The sequence below is a fragment of the Ctenopharyngodon idella genome, chromosome 16, assembly GCF_019924925.1.
Source record: "Ctenopharyngodon idella isolate HZGC_01 chromosome 16, HZGC01, whole genome shotgun sequence".
NCBI classification, from domain to species: Eukaryota; Metazoa; Chordata; class Actinopteri; order Cypriniformes; family Xenocyprididae; genus Ctenopharyngodon; species Ctenopharyngodon idella.
In genome coordinates, this window is record NC_067235.1 from 18,257,800 (window position 1) to 18,276,164 (window position 18,365).

At 36.3% G+C, this 18,365-nt stretch overlaps 1 protein-coding gene across 1 annotated transcript; it reads right to left on the minus strand.

Annotated features, from left to right (window-relative positions):
- Nucleotides 1-4,677: 4,677 nt before the first annotated feature.
- Nucleotides 4,678-8,102, minus strand: si:ch211-198c19.1 (uncharacterized protein LOC100151013 homolog). The gene is made up of 2 exons (XM_051866542.1): nt 7,943-8,102; nt 4,678-6,228 (listed from the first exon to the last, which is right to left on the minus strand). The coding sequence occupies exon 2, from the start codon at nt 6,213-6,215 to the stop codon at nt 5,679-5,681; it is 537 nt and encodes a 178-aa protein (XP_051722502.1). The 5' UTR covers nt 6,216-6,228; nt 7,943-8,102; the 3' UTR covers nt 4,678-5,678.
- Between the last annotated feature and the right edge of the window lie 10,263 nt (nt 8,103-18,365).

The window sequence follows — 18,365 nt, forward strand, 5'->3', positions numbered from 1 at the left end:
TGGACAACGGCGGTCCTAGAGGCAAAGTTGCTCAGAGTGAGGAGTTCTACCAAATGTGTGAGACATGATGCTTTATGCACTTGAAAAACACGATGGCGCCCCCGTGGCCAATTTCTCACAGGCCTCTAGGGCCGTGAGTCAAACAGGCCCAGTAAGTTTAATTCTGATCGGCCTCCGTTAACCTTGTCTGATAGCTGCTCAAACTTCAGTGGCCGACGGTAGACATGTTTTTCAAGATGAGTCAATGTCCTCATATACAATAGTGGCCCCTTGGACGAAGACGCTGCATGGCAATTTTCAAGTCGCTCGGACTAATGGTGAAGTAGTTATAGCCGTTTTCATGTCTTTTTACTGTTATAGCGCCACCAAGTGGCCAGTCGCCACATCCTTTTTTAACGTGACCACAGAATGAGCTCTTACATAGGTGTGCTGAGTTTGGTGAAAGTATCTCATTCCATTCACAAGTGATAGCAGTTTTAGTAAAAGTAACTCCACCCACCTCGAACGTTTTGGCGGCCCTTGGGGACTGTGAATCGGAATTTCAACTTTTTTTTGATAACTATTGACAACCAGTCTCCAGAGCCAAGGATTCCAATGATATAAGACAATTGAGCCTAGGCCTAACGGTTCAGGAGTTATGAGCCATTTCATACTTTTGACTGCTGTAGCGCCCCCGTCAGGCCAATCGGGGTGAGCCTTGGTGACGTTGTGGCGGTATGAGTACTACCAGCCCTCAAAGTTTCAAGTCTCTATGACTTATGGTTTGGTCTGCCCGACCACTTTTAGGGGAGAATGCTGATCCTTGGAAAATTTAACAATTACAATAGGGTTTCAGCGCTACACGCTTGAACCCCTAATAAGTAAATAAATAAATAATATTAATAAAATAATATTAATAAAATAAATAAAACAGTATAGCACTATAATGAGTAAAAAACAATGTAATAAACTTAATAGAAACAAACTATTTTCTAAATAATTTTTTGACATATTTATAGTATTAATTTATACAAGAAACGATATAGATGCTTGTTCAGTTTTAGGATGGGGGTCCTTCGCATGAGGATGATCATATTTGGGGGTTCGTGGCATCTAAAAAATTAAAAAAACCCTGCTCTAGGGAATAAAAAATCTAACACTGAATTTGAAAGTTGCAATGTTAGTATGTGTACTCTCTAGGAATCAAACCCATAACCTTGGTGTTGCTACCACGATGCTTTTACTGTGAATTCGCACACTGTTTTCACATTCTGTTTTTACCTGCATATTTGCATTTATATGCCTATTTGATGCAGTCATAGTTTTAGTCTGCTATTAAGAAATATTTGCACATCCACCATCTTCCAGAAGGGGGCAGGATTGCTCTATGCAAGTGTTTTTAGCGGTAACGTCCCCTGACCACTAGAAACAGTCACACTTGGCTTCTGTTCATCTTTCTGCCCATCTCTATCTGTGGGATTTAGGTGTAATCCCCTAAGCATACAAACCTGCCCTTCAAACTCCTCCTTAACCGACCAAAGCCCATTGATCACCAAGTGTATCTGTTTCAAGACCACTACAAAGGTGTCAAAATATGACCCTCTATGAGAAAACAGAACTGGAATGTTTAATATTGCTCATTATCTTCACAGAATCACTTCATCTCTCAGAGGCCCTTCACCTAAAACCCTGTCAGCTGTCTCCAATGAGCTATCCTGCCCTCAACGTTCACAAGCGTTGGATTTTCAGATGGCACATTATCGTGTCTCTCAATTGACCGGCTCTTTGCAGCTCACCTTCCCATCATCCCTCGGTTAAGAGTGAAACGGGCAGCGAGACGCAGAGCTGGAGGGTGGCCCTGACTCTGGGGGACGGGAGGGAGGGACTCTGCACAGTAACTCTGGAAAGGAGGGTGCAAGAGGCACAGACTCACTGCTCTTCAGCGGAGAGGAGGAGAGGCACATTAATCATCCCAAGACATCTGTTCTTTCTGCTGCTTTAGAATTCTGTCAAAGCTCTCCTGACTTCCCCCCTATAGCCGCACAGAAAAATGGGGGAAAAAAAGAGAACTGGCAGAAAAAGCTAAAAATTGTCATCTCTTTGTCATGGACAGACTGAGTGAAACATTAGCTTTAAGTCTATGATCTTCACATCTCATTAAATTCCAATTCATTTTTACTTGAGTCATTTAAAGTTGGCATGAAACGGAAGTTGCGAAAGTCTTTTCTTCCCTACAGAGTGATGCAGGGATGACATCAAATTGTATGTTGTAGACAGAGCTGAGTAGTAACGGATTACATGTAATCTGGATTATGTAATCAGATTCCAAAAATCAAGTACTTGTAATTAGAGTAAACTACTTTTTAAAATACACGTAATCAGACTACAGTTACTTTTTTATGAATTACATGATTACATATTATTTACACAATGGCAGTAAGTTGTTCACAATTCATTGATTCTCCTAATTTTTCATTTTTTTTTTACATTTATATTTTTTTCATAATAAACCTGCCGCTTAATATATGTTTGTGATTCTTCAAGTTTTTCCGGCGGTGAGGGGGAGGGGTGTGGAATCGTGCAGAGAAATCAGCAACAACAAGAATATTTGTTTTTGTAATTTTGCTGTTTTCTAAATTTACTTAATTTCAAGTAAATATGTTTTAAAATCATAAGATGTGATTTTGTTTTATTCAGTGTTACTATCAGCAAACACTAACAGGTACATTAGTGTTAGTATTTTTAAGTATTAACTGTCCATACATTGCACTTTAAAAAGAATCTGTTGAGGCTCTTGTTGGTGAATAGAATATATTTTTTGGACTATATTTTTTCTTTGTCAAAATAGTACAAGATTATCCTACAATATATGTGACATCAAATAAGGGTTAGCACAAAAGTAATCTAAATGTAATCCAAAAGTAGTCAGATTACGTTACCAAAAATGTGTAATCTAAGAGATTATATTACTGATTACAAATTTTGTCATGCAATTTGTAATCAGTAACTGATTACAATTAATAAGGAATCTACCCAGCTCTGGTTGTAGAACAAAACGTCATAGTATAGTCAAGTTATGTTTACAGCAAGCTTAATTTTACTCATTTTACTCTATTGTGACATATATCTGAGTGAAACTGTTTATTGAACAAGAAAAAATGTAAGAATAAAATAAGAGTTACTTAATTATAATAATTTATAAAATTATAGACTTTAAAAGTGTACTGATTAAAATGATTAGTTGAAAATGCATTTAATACGGTATGTAAATGATAACAGGATTTACAATTTACATAAACTATAAATAAAAATAAAGTTTTACACATAAAGAAGACAATATAAACACTGATGCCACACAATATTTTTAATATTATGGGGAAAATTGTTATTTTTTTAATGAAATAAAATAAAAGTCTAAAGTGAATAAAATTGTGATTGACTGGTATGACGAACTGCGCACAGAAATAGTTGTTGGATTCTGAGCATATTATCACACTATTCATTAGAGGGAACGCCCCCGATTGATAAGCATCCAATCGCTGCGTTGTCCAATATGGAAGCGCGCGGGCACAGCGAGCGAGGAATTCGAAAATTACAGTGGACGATGGGAGCGTTTTATGCGTACCGCGTTAAGTTGAATATTATTATTCACGGGCCACAACGGATCACATCCGGAGCCGGGTGATCATGTTTAATTGTTCTCTGGACATATAATTTACTCTAGTAAATTACGCACATACTCCATCGAGTCTTCTCCATTTTAAATATATATGTTATGTAAATAACGCAGTTGAAACAGAGGAATTTTAATCTTAACATGATGGAATACGTAAATAAACTGAAGGCATTATGCGTGTTATTGGTTCTATATAGATTTTGACAAAGAAACGGGCTGTGGTGTTTTTACAGTTGTTAACAGTTGTTAGATTTCTTGGGAGTCAGGGGCACGGGAAGTGTTTTCAGTTACATTTATTCATTTTTTTAGCATTTAATAATTAGTTTGTAATAAGCACTTTAAAAAGGCTATAATTTTTTTTTTTTTTTTTTTTAAAGAACAACTAAGATCAAATAAAAAACACTTTACGGGCTCAAGCATCGGCATAGTTTCTAATAACGTGTTTTTGCTGCGCTGAGCAATGTAGCCAATCACAGACAAATCTGTTGATTCCACTCACCGCTCAAAACGCCAGAGTTTTTGCTCAGCGCTGAATGCTTTGCATGCTGGAAAATCCTCTGATTAAAACAAAGTGTAGACATTATTATTAAACATTCATTGTGCAGTCACTGAGGCGTTGTGAGATCTTTCATCTTGTCTAATGGCCATGTATTTTAAATTGCAGAAGCACATTAGACAGTGATGAGCTATCATTGACACTAAAGATATTTCAGAGTATATATTCTGATTTCTGACTATACAGTATGTCCATAAACACTCTTTGTTTTTGGTGGCAGTGCTGCTTTGTTCATGTTCTTACTTCATTAGTTTAATCCCAATATCCAAATCTTTGATTTGCAAACTATTGTAATGTCCACTCTTGACATGTTCACACTTTTGTCCCATGATTTATATCAACTGTCCACTCACATTTTAATGCTTATCCAGCTCTTTAGCAAATGTCTTAGTTCTTGAAGCAAGTGAGGTTGAGAGGTTGAAAAACGAATGAAACACTTGGGTTCCATTATGAGAAACTTTAAACATTTCTTTAAGTGTGGTGTGTGTGACAATCTTTAATATTCCCAGATTGGATACATTTACATCTGTCACATTACATTACATCACAATAAACACTTTCTTTTGTCCATTAGTAAGCATTACATTAATCGGTCACTATCTGTTTTAGGCATATACATAGGCAGATGTTTACATTATGCAAAATTCTGTATAATGTTTTATTGTCAGAGGTTCTTTTTTTTAGATTCATAGAAGGGAAAATTGTCTTGCATTTGCATTAATAAACAGAATTAATGAATAATGCAACCCTTTATCCCTTCTTCAAAGAATGATTTTGAATTACATCAGAATTAAAGGTGAAATATGTAATTTTTCCACTTCTACAATCATCAAATGCAATTGCCGACATTATAAATGTGTAAAAGACATTTTAATGGTTCCTGATACCCAATTTGTTGGACATACAAATAGTCCTGCCCCAAATTCAAACCATAAATAATATAAAGGAGGAATACAGATTTGTACATTTTTGTAAATACTTTTATGCTTATGATGCTGTCAATTTTTTATTGTATTTTTCAGTATTTAAGTGTATATTTAAACTTACAAAAACGTACATGTAAATGCTAAGAATACCTATGAATACTATGAGATCAGACTGCATATTAAGCTGGGATAGAAGAAAACTTATTAACAAAGAAAAAATTGCACAGAATCCACCCTTCACCTTTAAAGCCTATATTTACAATAGATATGACCAAAGGTAGGCAAATGTTAATCACTGCAGTAAACAGTAAACCCACCCAGGTTCAAAGTCCACATTCAGCTTCATGGAGGAAGTTACTAAATTGTTTTGTGGCATGTGATGGATAGAAGGAAGTTGAGAAGTGGTATAAAATGGGCTAGTAGAGAAGAAAAACTCAGAAGTGAAAGTTGTATTTAGTAAACTGAAAGCGCAAAAGGCACCTGCTGTGGGGAAATAGTGGAAGCTAATGTGGTAATAAAGTTATTTTTGTAATAGAACATCTCAGGTAAAAATGTTTTGAGAGATTATTGGGAAAACCTTCTGCATTGAGTTCTGATGCCATCGTAAGTCATCGATGAGAGAGGCTCCTAACTGAAAAGTTCTAGGAGGATTATAGTGCTCTGATATGTAGATCTCCTCGATTTTGTTCTTGTTCATGTTGAGTTTAACAATGACTCTGTCCATGTTGCTCTGTTTATTATGTGGATCATAGTACTTTCTCACTTCATAGGGAAGATCCTCAGAGTGCGGGGAGTGAAGGTTTCCTATGGTGAAATACGTATATGTCCGTTTGTCCTTCAGTGGAGGGAGCAGGAACCCTCTGTTATGAAACACATGGAACCCAAACTCTCCAGCCACAGGATTACAGAGAGCCACCATGTTATTGTCAATGCACTTGTTCACATACCACTTAAGTAGAGCGAGTCCGTGTCGGGGTGGTGGATATCCAAACCCAGTCTCCTTCAGCTCCTCTTCAGTGTTTAATGTTTTAATGGCGATGACCAAGATGGCAAGCAAAATGCTGAAATGTTTTATCATTTCTGTATGCAGTCTGCAGGGAGAATGAGATGAGACAATGAGACAGCGGGAAAAGATGACTACAAGCCTTAAAGTCAACATGAAATCACAATTCACCTTATTTACTTTCTTAATGCACATTTCCAGCTAACAGGGAATGTTCTCAGAACTTTGGCTAAAGTTTTGGCAAGGTTTTCTCAAAGTTATGAACAAACATTATTCCAGTAATGTTAATAGAACGTTCATTCACAAAAACATTATATATAGTACTGTGCAAAAGTCTTAGGCACATCAGTATTTTCACCCCATGAAAAGGTTTTAAGCCAGTTATTTATATCTTTTGCTGTAGTGTGTCCGTAGGAAATATCAGTTCACATTTTCAGACATTCATTTTGCCATTAATTGTAATAATCCAGTGAGATTTTTGAATACACAAGGAGTCTGACAACAGCCGGTGCTCCACACGGAGATCTGATCTCACCATCATTGAATCTGTCTGTGATTACATGAAGAAACAGATGACAAACTAAATCCAGAAGAACTGTGGCCGTGTCTCTTGAAGAAACTGACCGAATTAATGTCAAAATGAATGTTTGGAAATGTGAACTGATATTTCCTACTGACGCACTACAGCAAAAGATATAAATAACTGGCTTAAAACCTTTTTTGGGGGTGAAAATACTGACGTGCCTAAGACTTTTGCACAGTACTGTACATCATTGGAGCGTTTTTTGTATTTTTTTGAAATTTACTTGTTTAGAGAACATTTAAAATGTTTGCAAAATAATAAAATGGAATGTTACCTTAATGTTTGTATAACCATGAAAAAACATTTTTAAAACATTTAAAAAAAACTGATCGTTTTGAACGTTCAGAAAACATTCAGAAATAACATTTTCATAACTTAATGGGAATGTTAGCAAAAAATTTTTAGAACATATTTTGTTAGCTGTATTCCTGGTCTTATCCAACCACAAAGACATTTTTATGATTTAACCAATTCCTAAAGAAAGTCTACATTTTTAGGGATGCACCAACAATATTGAAAGTAGTAAGATTCTATGCTGGATAATTCTACAAGTAAATTCAAGCACAACATTATATGTACCATATCCAAAAGGGATATTTAGTTTGTGGATGGCTAAAGATTACATTTAACATTGTAATTAAATTATTAGTGTTTTTAAAGATTAGCCTGTAAGTGGCAAAGCTAATTTAAATGTAAATAAAGAGCACGCACAATTAAATATGCAATTTTGGCTGATATATACATATGTTATATAACATTGACAGTTACTGAAAAGTTCTCTGATATCATCCGATAATTGATGTGATACCTATGTTGTGCATCCCATGCGCATTTTTGAATATCCTGTTTCACACTGAAATATGTCATAATATGGAAATAATATTATTTGCAAATAATTATTTGTAATTGCTGTTTCTTATCGACTTTAATGTACTTGTTTTAAAATCTCTTGACATTTATACTGTAAGCAATCATTTTCCCGTTTCTATTCTATCACAGATTTTTTTTTAATCATTTTTGGCATGAAAAGGATGTCTTGTACCTGCTTTACCTGTTGGTATTGTTATATATCTAGACAGAAACTTGTTTAACTTAAACAGGAACAGACACTTTCACTTGCATCTCATTTACAGGTTTTGGAACCTGTGCTGAGCTTTTTTAAGCAAAGAATAACAGCAAAAATAGCATACTCTATTAAGACGTATTCATGTTAATTTACCTGGATGACTCAGCAGAACGTGGGTGTGGAATGTCTTGAGGAGGCTGTGGATATTTTGTGAGGTTAACTGCGTTCGTATAGAGTCTTTTCAGAGTGTTGGCCCTTTGTTTGCGAGCTCCGTTTTCTGGCTTATTTTCTCACACTATCTATTAAGAGGAAGTGGTTAAATATGTGAAGTCTACATGACAGATGTGTTCTGCCCTGTTGCCTGGTCTCAGTTCCGGATTATAAATTATCAAAATGCATTCATCTTAATCCTAACAGCTCTGATTCAATTCAAAACATGACAGCTGTGAAATTAAAACACATAATGTGGTGACTGAAAAGAGAAAAAAACACATTTCTTCTTCCCTAGAGAAAAGCAAATATGGCATGTAATAGCCTACAGGATCTGTGCTTTGAGATTTTTCTCAAAGAACGCAGGTGGAAGTACAGTTTCTGCTCACAGATTATGTCTAAACTCCCTTTAAGGCAATTCAGTTCACTCGTGGCTGTTTTGGAACCCCCCCCAGGCAGCTATTTTCTGTGTAGGCAATAGACATGAAAGTACAATCTGCTTGAAAGAGTAAAATGTCCATAACTTTTTCAAGATAATATTTTAATAACAATTTTCAAATGAACTATAGAATCTGACAACAATCGTATCAAATTTTAGCTTAAAAACTGCATTTTTTTTCAAGAAGGTCCAACTAAAGTGCTTTCTATATGCATCCTTGAGTAAATAAACTATTCAAAAGCTGAGTGTCTTTTATATTGCAGCCTGTTATTTTCATCAACATTTTGCAGTTTAGATTCCATGTTTATGACATAAATGGCATATTCCACACTTTCCCTTCACTTTCACCATATTTCACCACAAATTAATAGGTTTAGCACATGCCTTTAGGTGGGCAGAGAAAGTGACAGTTACTTTCCTGTACACATTTCATGTAATACAGAAATGTGGCTTTTCTCTTCACTGTTCGCTCATTCCAACTCACAGTGTCATATCAAAGCTTCTCAACTTCATTACAAATAAATTATACTTTTAAATGATCCCAGCATGGCAAACAAGCCCAGCTTTTAGAGGAAGGTATGAATAAGAGAGAGAGAGAGAGAGAGAGAGAGAGAGCAGGCATTAGCATTTCATTTCTACAGATTTAACACCAAATAATGTTCCATTTTGCCGCATTTATTTATTTATTTTGCCATCTTCCTGCTTACATTGATGCGCGCATAAAAGCTTGCTGGGCTAATCTCCCTGGCAACGCGGCCGCTCTTGCTGTTGGGTAGTTTCTTTAATTCCTCTGGTGTATGTATACACGACTTTAGGGTCACACCGTATTAGTTCCCCCTGCCTCTGGGTGCTATAAGCCATCCAGAGCTGCACTGAGTATAAAGATCAGTTTCTTCCATTCCATGCCGAGTGTGACCTGAAGTTAACCAGCTGAGCCCTACTGAAAACGACTTGCTGGAATACAAACTCTGGGATGAAGTCTCCTAAAAAAAGAACTGTTTCCACTAATAACATTGTTTATTTTTGTGTATTGTTTTAGTGGCCAACTCATTAATGAAATAATTGAAATAAAGTAATGATAGAAAAAAATTGCATGCTGATTTTGAGTGCTTGTTGTAGAGGATGCAGCAGACTACCATGATCTAGTGTACTTTATTGCTACTGTACAGCCTCACTCCATCACTGCGTTCCAGGCAACTGAACTGGCTCTTCAAAATGCATTTAATTCATGTTTAACGGGGAAATGTATCATTATAATGTATTATAGTTTATTTAAAAGCTCAGAAACCACCCTAATGTCATGTTCTTATGAACAAAATGAGTGTCCTTTTTTGAAGTGATTGGACATTGTCTTCCCATTCTGTCAGTACTGCTCTGGGGTGCGTTTTCTGTACAACGACGTAACTCGCTGCTTAACTACCATAGTACAATGTATCGTTGAAGAAATCATCCAGCTTTCCCTACTTTCCTGAAACCGTACTGTAAAAAATTTGTCGTTCAACCACTTTGGTTAATGATGTCACGTAGACGCGAGTAGTAACTTGAGATAAAGTTAATGCCAGATTTTTTTGCTATAAATTATGGACATGGCATCTGAGGACTAATTCTCATTTTTCTCAGTTATTTTGCTTTATTTCCATATTCAGTCATAGGCTCTTTCTTCCGTACTAGAGCACATACGCACATGCGCACTTTTCAAAAACGGCGCTTTAAATCTCTTGACAAACTAAAAGATGTAAAATAATTAGTATATATTCGAATTGAAAGATATAGATTGTACTGAATGTCAACTTGTGGTAACACTTTAGTATAGGGAACACATACAAACTATTAACTACTACTTTTCCCTCAATAAACTCCTAATTTACTGCTTATTAATAGTAAGTAGAGTAGTTGTTTAGTTTAGGTATTGGGTAGGATTAAGAATGTAGAATAAGGTCATGCAGAACAAGGCATTAATATGTGCTTAATAAGTACTAATAAATAGCCAATATTCTAGTAATATGCATGCTAATAAGCAACCAGTTAAAAGACCCTAAAATAAAGTGTTACCCAGCTTGCTTATTTTGCTCAAGATGAGGATTAATTATGTACACATCATGCAAACAAGAAACTATGCTTCTAACCACAACTCAAGTGCTGTCGTTCCAACCACACAACTTTGCAATGCTGTTTACGAATGTTCGTTAATTGGAACTATAGTTTGTAGATGTCGTTTAAGACAGCCAGTCAAGCAAACGTGCTCGGTAGAGCAGTTTGTCCGTTTAGGGCTACTGTAAAAACATGCCAGCGCAAAATGGCGACTTAACATGTTGCCATGTTAAGTCCCGCAGTGGACCCACAGTGTAGATAGAAATGTCTCATTCTAAGGTAATAAGAACATAACAGTTCATTATGTAAGGTCTTTATACACCACTGAAAACATATGTATATTATATTGCATTTCTGTCAATAGATCCTCCTAAAAATTTCACATTGCACCTTTAATAGAAATGTGGCTTTGCTGTGTTTTTGTTGCACATAGTCTCATATATAATAATTTTATTCATATTTGCTGTATACTTTTAACATTTTTGAACTCATTGTTCATTACTTTGATTCATTTGAAATAATGAAGAACTGCAACGATTTTACTTTGGATGTCATTTTTAGGCTCACATTTAAAAAAAAAAAAAAAAAAATGTGGGTGTTACTGCTTCTCCATTATTTGATTAGCACGGTTAGCACTCGGTTAGCAGGGAATATAAAAGTTAGTTTAGATCATCACAGAGTTCAAGAGTTTGATGCAGAAGTAATGAAGTGATATTAAGAAGATGTATGTTGTGAACTCAGCCACCTAATGTATTTCCAACCAGCTACGCCTTCATCTGACGAATCCACGGAGGCCACTTCTTGTTGCACTTTTATGAATGTATATTTATATCTCTGATGAATTGACAGCCGAGTCCCACTGAGCCACAATAGGAACACAAGCTGGTGGATCCTTTAGCGTCTGTCTGCATTGACTGCGGGGGCTAGAGAGGCAGTAAAAACTCTCTCATAAGCGTGTTTGACACTTCTATCGCAGTGCTGCCAAGCGCTCCAGGGTCCGCTTTATATTTTATCCTCTCACTGCAGTGTCAGCCTGCACGAGAAGGCACTTTTTAAATTGCTCTGCACACTCGATTTACACTGTGTTTCCCCCCAATGAAACGGGTCTCCATCAAACCCACAGCAGAAGCCACGTTTAATCACTCTTACATGTAGTTGCATGTAATGAATCTGGAGTGCCTCATCATATTGCATGTCTGATGTGTGCTTGCTTGAGTGGTTGTAGGTGGTTCTGCTTATAATATTTATGCAACATGTCTTGTATGTAGATATGTAAGTGTAGGGGACTTGAGGGACTAGAGAAACTTCAGCTTGGGTTCAGGTCAAGAAGGTTTATATTTTGTGAAGTAAGATATGTTAGCAATCCCATTTATTAAGCCATTACTCCAGTCTCAGGTCACATTATAATTCAGAAATCATTCTAATATTCTGATTTGAACTGATCATTTCTTAATATTTTTGTGGAAACAGTGATAATTTTTTTCAGGATTCTTTGATGAATAGAAAATTTAAATAAACAGCATATATTTGACATAGAAATCTTTTGTAACATCGGCGTCGATAGCCTAGTGGTTAGTGCACCGACATATGGCGCAAATGCGTTCATGGTGACCCGAGTTTGATTCCCACCTCGAGGTCCTTTGCCGATCCTACCCCCCCTTTGCCCAATGCTTTCCTGTCTGCTCTCCAAATAAAGGCACAAAAAGCCCATAAATATAACTTATATATATATATATTAAAAAAAAAAAAAAAATCTTTTGTAACATTACAAATGTCTTTTACCATCACTTTTGTCACTTAATTTTGAATTTAATGTGTCCTTACTGAATAAAAGTAATATTTCTTTCCAAAAAAAAAAAAAAAAACCTGACTCAAACTTTTGAACATTAGTGTAGTTTAGATGGCATATTTCGTTCCATTTTAAGTTCTTTCTACCAAGAATAGAATTTTGGGGTACTAGGTAAACTCAATTCAACTGGAGCAACGCATTGTCCATAAGCTACACGCTTTGGGTTTAGGTCAGTTTTTGATTTTGAGTTTGTAATTATAGGCAAAATAAATTAAATAGATAAACAAAAAGAAAAGTGATTGGAGCGTTTTCAGGTTTTGGTCAGGTTCGATCTAATGCTGCCTTTGCTTCTGACAAAAAACAGGTCAGAAGGAATTTGTTTCCATACAGTGACTGTGAAGAGTGTATGTGTGATTTTCGGTAACACTTTATTTTAGGGTCTTTTAACTAGTTGCTTATTAGCTTGCATATTACTAGAATATTGGCTGTTTATTAGTACTTAATAAGCACATATTTTAATGCCTTATTCTACATGACCTGATTCTACATTCTTAATCCTATACCCAATACCTAAACTTAACAACTATCTTACTAACTATTAATAAGCAGTAAATTAGGAGTTTATTGAGGGAAAAGTCATAGTTAATAGTGAATATGTGTTCCTCATACTAAAGTTTTACCCGATTTTCTAATCCAAGCATATGAAAAGACAGAGAAACATGTCTGAAGAGCCAAAGTCTGTCTGGCATGTTTACATGAACCAAACTTGAAAAAAAAAAAACAGATAAACCAACGCAATCTCATGAGAAAAACCTATTTCGCCAGATGTCGATTTCGCATGAACTTGTACAATGTAATTAGTATGAAAATGTATCTTTAGAAAAAAAAAGTAAGCACTCCTAAACCACTCCTAAACCAAACTGTGTTGGGGAGTAAGTAGATCATGTAAAAAGATTAGAATGAGAGCTTACAAATATATACCAATTCACCAAAATGTAAAATAGTTACAAACTGCCATGAGATTGTGTTTGATAAATCCACGAAAGTGTCTTGCGTGTATGACGCCTAACATCACAACTAAACAAGCCATACATATGTTACAAATTCTAACAAAACTGAAAGTGCATTATGACTGCCACTAGGTGCTAATTGCGACAGGAAATATCTTCTATTCAGCAAATTGGGGTGATTGGTATCGCTTATATTACGGTATGAGTAGATTTATCTTAAAGAAATGGTATACACAGCCATACCACACATATTCTTAATTTTGCATAAAATGATCTATTTATGTGAAGTGTTGTCACCTGTGAACGTTAAGTGGCTTGTAATTTCTTGTACAAACTCCCACTTATTAAGCAGCAAGACAACAACTTTAGATGAAGTATACTCAATCTGATCCGTTTAATTGTCCTTCTATTCTTCTTCTTCACTTTCTTTCTACTTGAGCAGAAGCCATCAATCAGAAATAAAGCTGTCACTTGCAGATTGGAAAAAAGTGTGTCCGTATGAAGGCTAGTTTCACACCCAGATGAAACACAAAGACAGAAAATGAACTTTAACAACAGGGGGATGTTTGATTAGTTTAAATGAAACCAGGTGCGCTGCCCAAAAACAATCATCTAGAAACTCCAAAAACATCTTTGTCACACGGCAGTGTTTTTAGGGACGGAAAGTAGGTTTTGCAATCATTTAATCCAAAAGAATGCTCAATCGACATGTGATTTCTATTCATCAAACCGTGCTTTGGAACAGGCCAGGGTGCCGCCACAAAAAAAAACAAAAAAAACAAAAACCTATCATTTGAAGAACAATTTCACCGTCTGCGTAATCAAAGGAATACTATAATCTGTGCCATTTTTTCAAATAACAATTAGCGTATCAAGCCGGTGAACATGTGTTAGCAAAATTAAGTCACAGCAAAATAAATAAATAAAGTATATGGATGACACATGCCAATTATATTCCTTTATATGGTGGGAGAGTACCTGTCCGTGTTGGTTCATCCCTGTGCCAGCAGATTATTAATTGATAGGCTTTTACTGTGTGTGTTGGTGAGAGAGAGATGTGGCGGAGTGGCAGGTTGCCAAGCATGTCGATGTGGGCAGATAAAAAACAATGGGAGAAAGATGGGAGCGAGACCTCCCTGAGGCCAAGAGGGAGTAAGCTATAAAGAGATAAATGAATACTAATGGGACACAAATGGAAGGGCACGAGGACAGGGCAAGGATGACGAGTGATCACATAAAAAATGCTACAGCTCTGCCCTTGTAGAGGTCAGTGTAAAAACACTACACATTTTGACTCTGATTTGACCATGGTAGCTTGAATAACAAGGTATTTTAGGATAAGAATAAGAAACCCCGTGAGTCTTGGCTCACCCACCTGGAAAGATGCCAAGCCGACATGAGAACAATGCATGAGATTATTTTCATGATCTTTTTTATTGATTAGCCATTGCAGTTTTAATTTATTCACAATGCATCTGTTAGAAATACACTATGCAAATACTTTTTTTTTTTTTGTTCTTATTGTCCGCACATGATTAGGCAGTATTTGAAATGTTATGTGTGAGATGGCGTATTACTGAATCTAGAATTTCAAGGCAGTTACATTCAATCATTTTCCCACTATTTCCCAATTAATTTCCACTGAAGGGTCATCTAAACCGTGGGGTCATTTTTAATGGCTGTTTGAATGCTGGGGCTTTTCCGAGCACTTTGTTCTGATGGCTTGAGTAGAGCTCCGTGGTATTTTAATATTTCTTTAAGAGGAAATTTATTACAGTGGATAAAGGGGTCAACCATAAGAACTCGAGTGCCCGTTCAAGTGCCAGCTTTTTGTTTGTGATATTCATGAGCTCTTAAGTATTCCAATCTTTATTATGAATTAGCACTAAGACTCAAAATTCATTATGGAACTGCCCAGTTGTCTGATGAAAATGAAATCTGCTGCATTAATTAATGCCATAGTTACCTGTCAACATGAATAAAACTGGTGAGATTTGAGGTTCGTAATAGCAAATGGTTGTGTAATGGTGGCTTTACAGCCTGGACCTTTTTATGCAAACTTGAGAAAATTATTGAAATGTTGTGGCTAGGGTCCATTTTTCCCCCCATATTGGGGATGATTGTTGTTAAACTCATCAAACATCAAATTGAGTCATCTAATGTGCCATCTTTTACCTCCAGGTCATTTAAAATCTGAGCCATTTTGTAACTTGCAAATGTTTCATTCTACTGAATATGGCTTAATCAAAGCAAACTCAACTGCAAAGATGTGATGCAGCAAGTGATTATTTAATTGTTGACCGTTTTGAATGGTTTAGAAGACCGTGCAAATGCAAATGACCAAATCATTCTAACATAGTTGTCAGTGTTAATTACATTCAGTGTTTGTGACAATAGTGGATAACACAGGATGAAATGACCTAACTGTAAATCAAATCAATTGTAAATCAAACCAATCAAGAGTCAAGAGGTTTCTTCATAAACTCAGACAGATGGTCTGAAATGGGATCAGGTGCAGTGAGTTTGTCCTATAAAGCAACACATTTGGTTTGGTATTTATGGTGTATATAATGCTGTTTCCTTATTATATAATTAGCAAAAAAAAATAAATAAATAAATTGTTGCTTTAGAGCACAAGCCCCAAAAAAGTTTTGTGACTTTAAGGGCCAGATTTACAATAGCTTGCACCAGCGCAAACGCTCTTTTGGCATTAAAAAACTACTGTCAGGATTTACTAACTTATTGCATATGCAGTTGTTAAGAGTTTCACTTTCATATGCAAAATTTATGGGAGGAGAGTATTTAAATGAATCACTAAACGTGATTTACTAAAGGCTGGCCCACACTAAACAATTTTTAAAATCTTTTTTGATTTTCAAAATGTGAGAGACCATGAACACGACGATAAAAAAACCCCATAGATTAAAAGGATTAGTTCACTTCTGAATGAAAATTTGCTGATAATTTACTCACCCCCATGTCATCCAAGATGTTCATGTCTTTCTTTCTTCAGTCGAAAAGAAATTAAGGTTTTTGATGAAAACATTCCAGGATTATTCTCCTTAAAGTGGACTTCAATGGCCTCCAAACGGTTGAAGGTCAAAATTACAGTTTCAGTGCAGCTTCAAAGGGCTTTAAACGATACCAGACGAGGAATAAGGGTCTTATCTAGCGAAATGATCGGTCATTTTCTAAAAAAATACAACTGTATATGCTTTATATAAACAAACGTTCGCCTTCTAAGTGCCTCCGCCAAAACCTCATTTCTGTATTCTTCAAAAAGCTTACGCTGTATGTCCTACGCCTTCCCTATTCAACTTACGGATCGAACGCAGCGCCAGTTACATTTTTTCCGTAAGTAGAATAGGGAAGGTGTAGGACATACAGCGTAAGGATTTTGGAGAATGTGGAAATGCGGTTTTGGCGGAGGCACTTAGAAGGCGAACGTTTGTTTATATAAAACATATACAGTTGTATTTTTTTTCGAAAATGACCAATCGTTTCGCTAGATAAGACCCTTATTCCTCGTCTGGTATCGTTTAAAGCCCTTTGAAGCTGCACTGAAACTGTATTTTTGACCTTCAACCGTTTGGAGGCCATTGAAGTCCACTATAAGGAGAATAATCCTGGAATGTTTTCATCAAAAACCTTAATTTCTTTTCGACTGAAGAAAGAAAGACATGAACATCTTGGATGACATGGGGGTGAGTAAATTATCAGCAAAAGTTTATTTGAAAGTGGACTAATCCTTTAACTGTTTTTGTTCCTATAGTGTGTGAAGTGCCGTGATGCGACCAAGACAGCACACCACACTAACAGATCCCGTTCACAATCACAAACAACCTGACTGTGAACACGGGAAATCTCGCAAAATCTCTCATGGTCAATCTACAGAGAGTATGCGTGTTTGTCCTCGGTGTTCCCCCCACACAACAGGATTTCATTTTCCAACATATGGAAATATTTGGAATATTTGCGATTTGAGATCGGTGCGGTCCTGAAGTTCTTCCACACACCACACCACAACACAGGAAAATCTGATAAGATAATACGTAGAACCATCAAGATAATCGGGACTTTAACTATTGTTGGAAGGGGAAAATTGGGCCCAAAATAGGCCTGATTATCTTGTAGTGTGTGGGTGTGTTAAGGTTTGTGGTTGTAAATTTACTGGTATTTGCGCCATGATTTAACACCCCAAAAAAGCATGTCTCAACGCATTTTTCACTTTACATGGCTGCGATAGTTGCAGCTAGGAGGAGGCATCGCGGAGAACAGATAAAGCACGTGGTAGAGGGTAGAGCATTTTCTCCACTTGTGTTGATTTATTTTGAATGCCAGAGGAAGACATTATCCGAACATATCGATTGCCAAGCCACGTTATTTTTAATTTGCTGTGACCCTTCACTAATTTGCGTTGCTCTTGGTAGATTGCTTTGGTCGTTATGGAAATGAGCTGCTTCTGTGTTCTTTAATTTGTGCATTGTCAGTAGATCAGCCGCAGAACTTCCCACTCCCACCGGTGCTTTTATGGGATTGCGGTCTCACACTATTTTGTTCTGTTTTGTAAATCTGGCCCTAAGACATTTAAAGACCAGGACTGTCATGTTAAAGGGTTAGTTCACCCAAAAATGAAAATTTTGTCATTAATTATGTCGTTCCACACCTGTAAGACCTTCGTTCATCTTTGGAACAAAAATTAAAATCTGATGGCTCAGTGAGGCCTCCATTGGCAGCAAGATAATTAACACTTTCAGATGCCCAGAAAGCTACTAAAGACGTATTTAAAACAGTTCATGTGACTACAGTGGTTCAACCTTGATGTTATGAAGTGACGAGAATACTGTTTGTGTGCCAAAATAAACAAAATAATGATTTTATTCAACAATATCTAGCGATGGGCGATTTCAAAACACTGTTTCATGAAGCTTTGAAGCTTTACAAACCTTTTGTTTCGAATCAGTGGTTCGGAGCGTGTATCAAACTGCCAAAGACACGTGATTTCAGTAAATGAGGCTTCGTTATGTCATAAGTGTT

Excerpts from the sequence above, each read along its gene's own strand:
- si:ch211-198c19.1 (XM_051866542.1), bottom strand. The coding sequence starts at position 6,215 with ATGATAAAACATTTCAGCATTTTGCTTGCCATCTTGGTCATCGCCATT.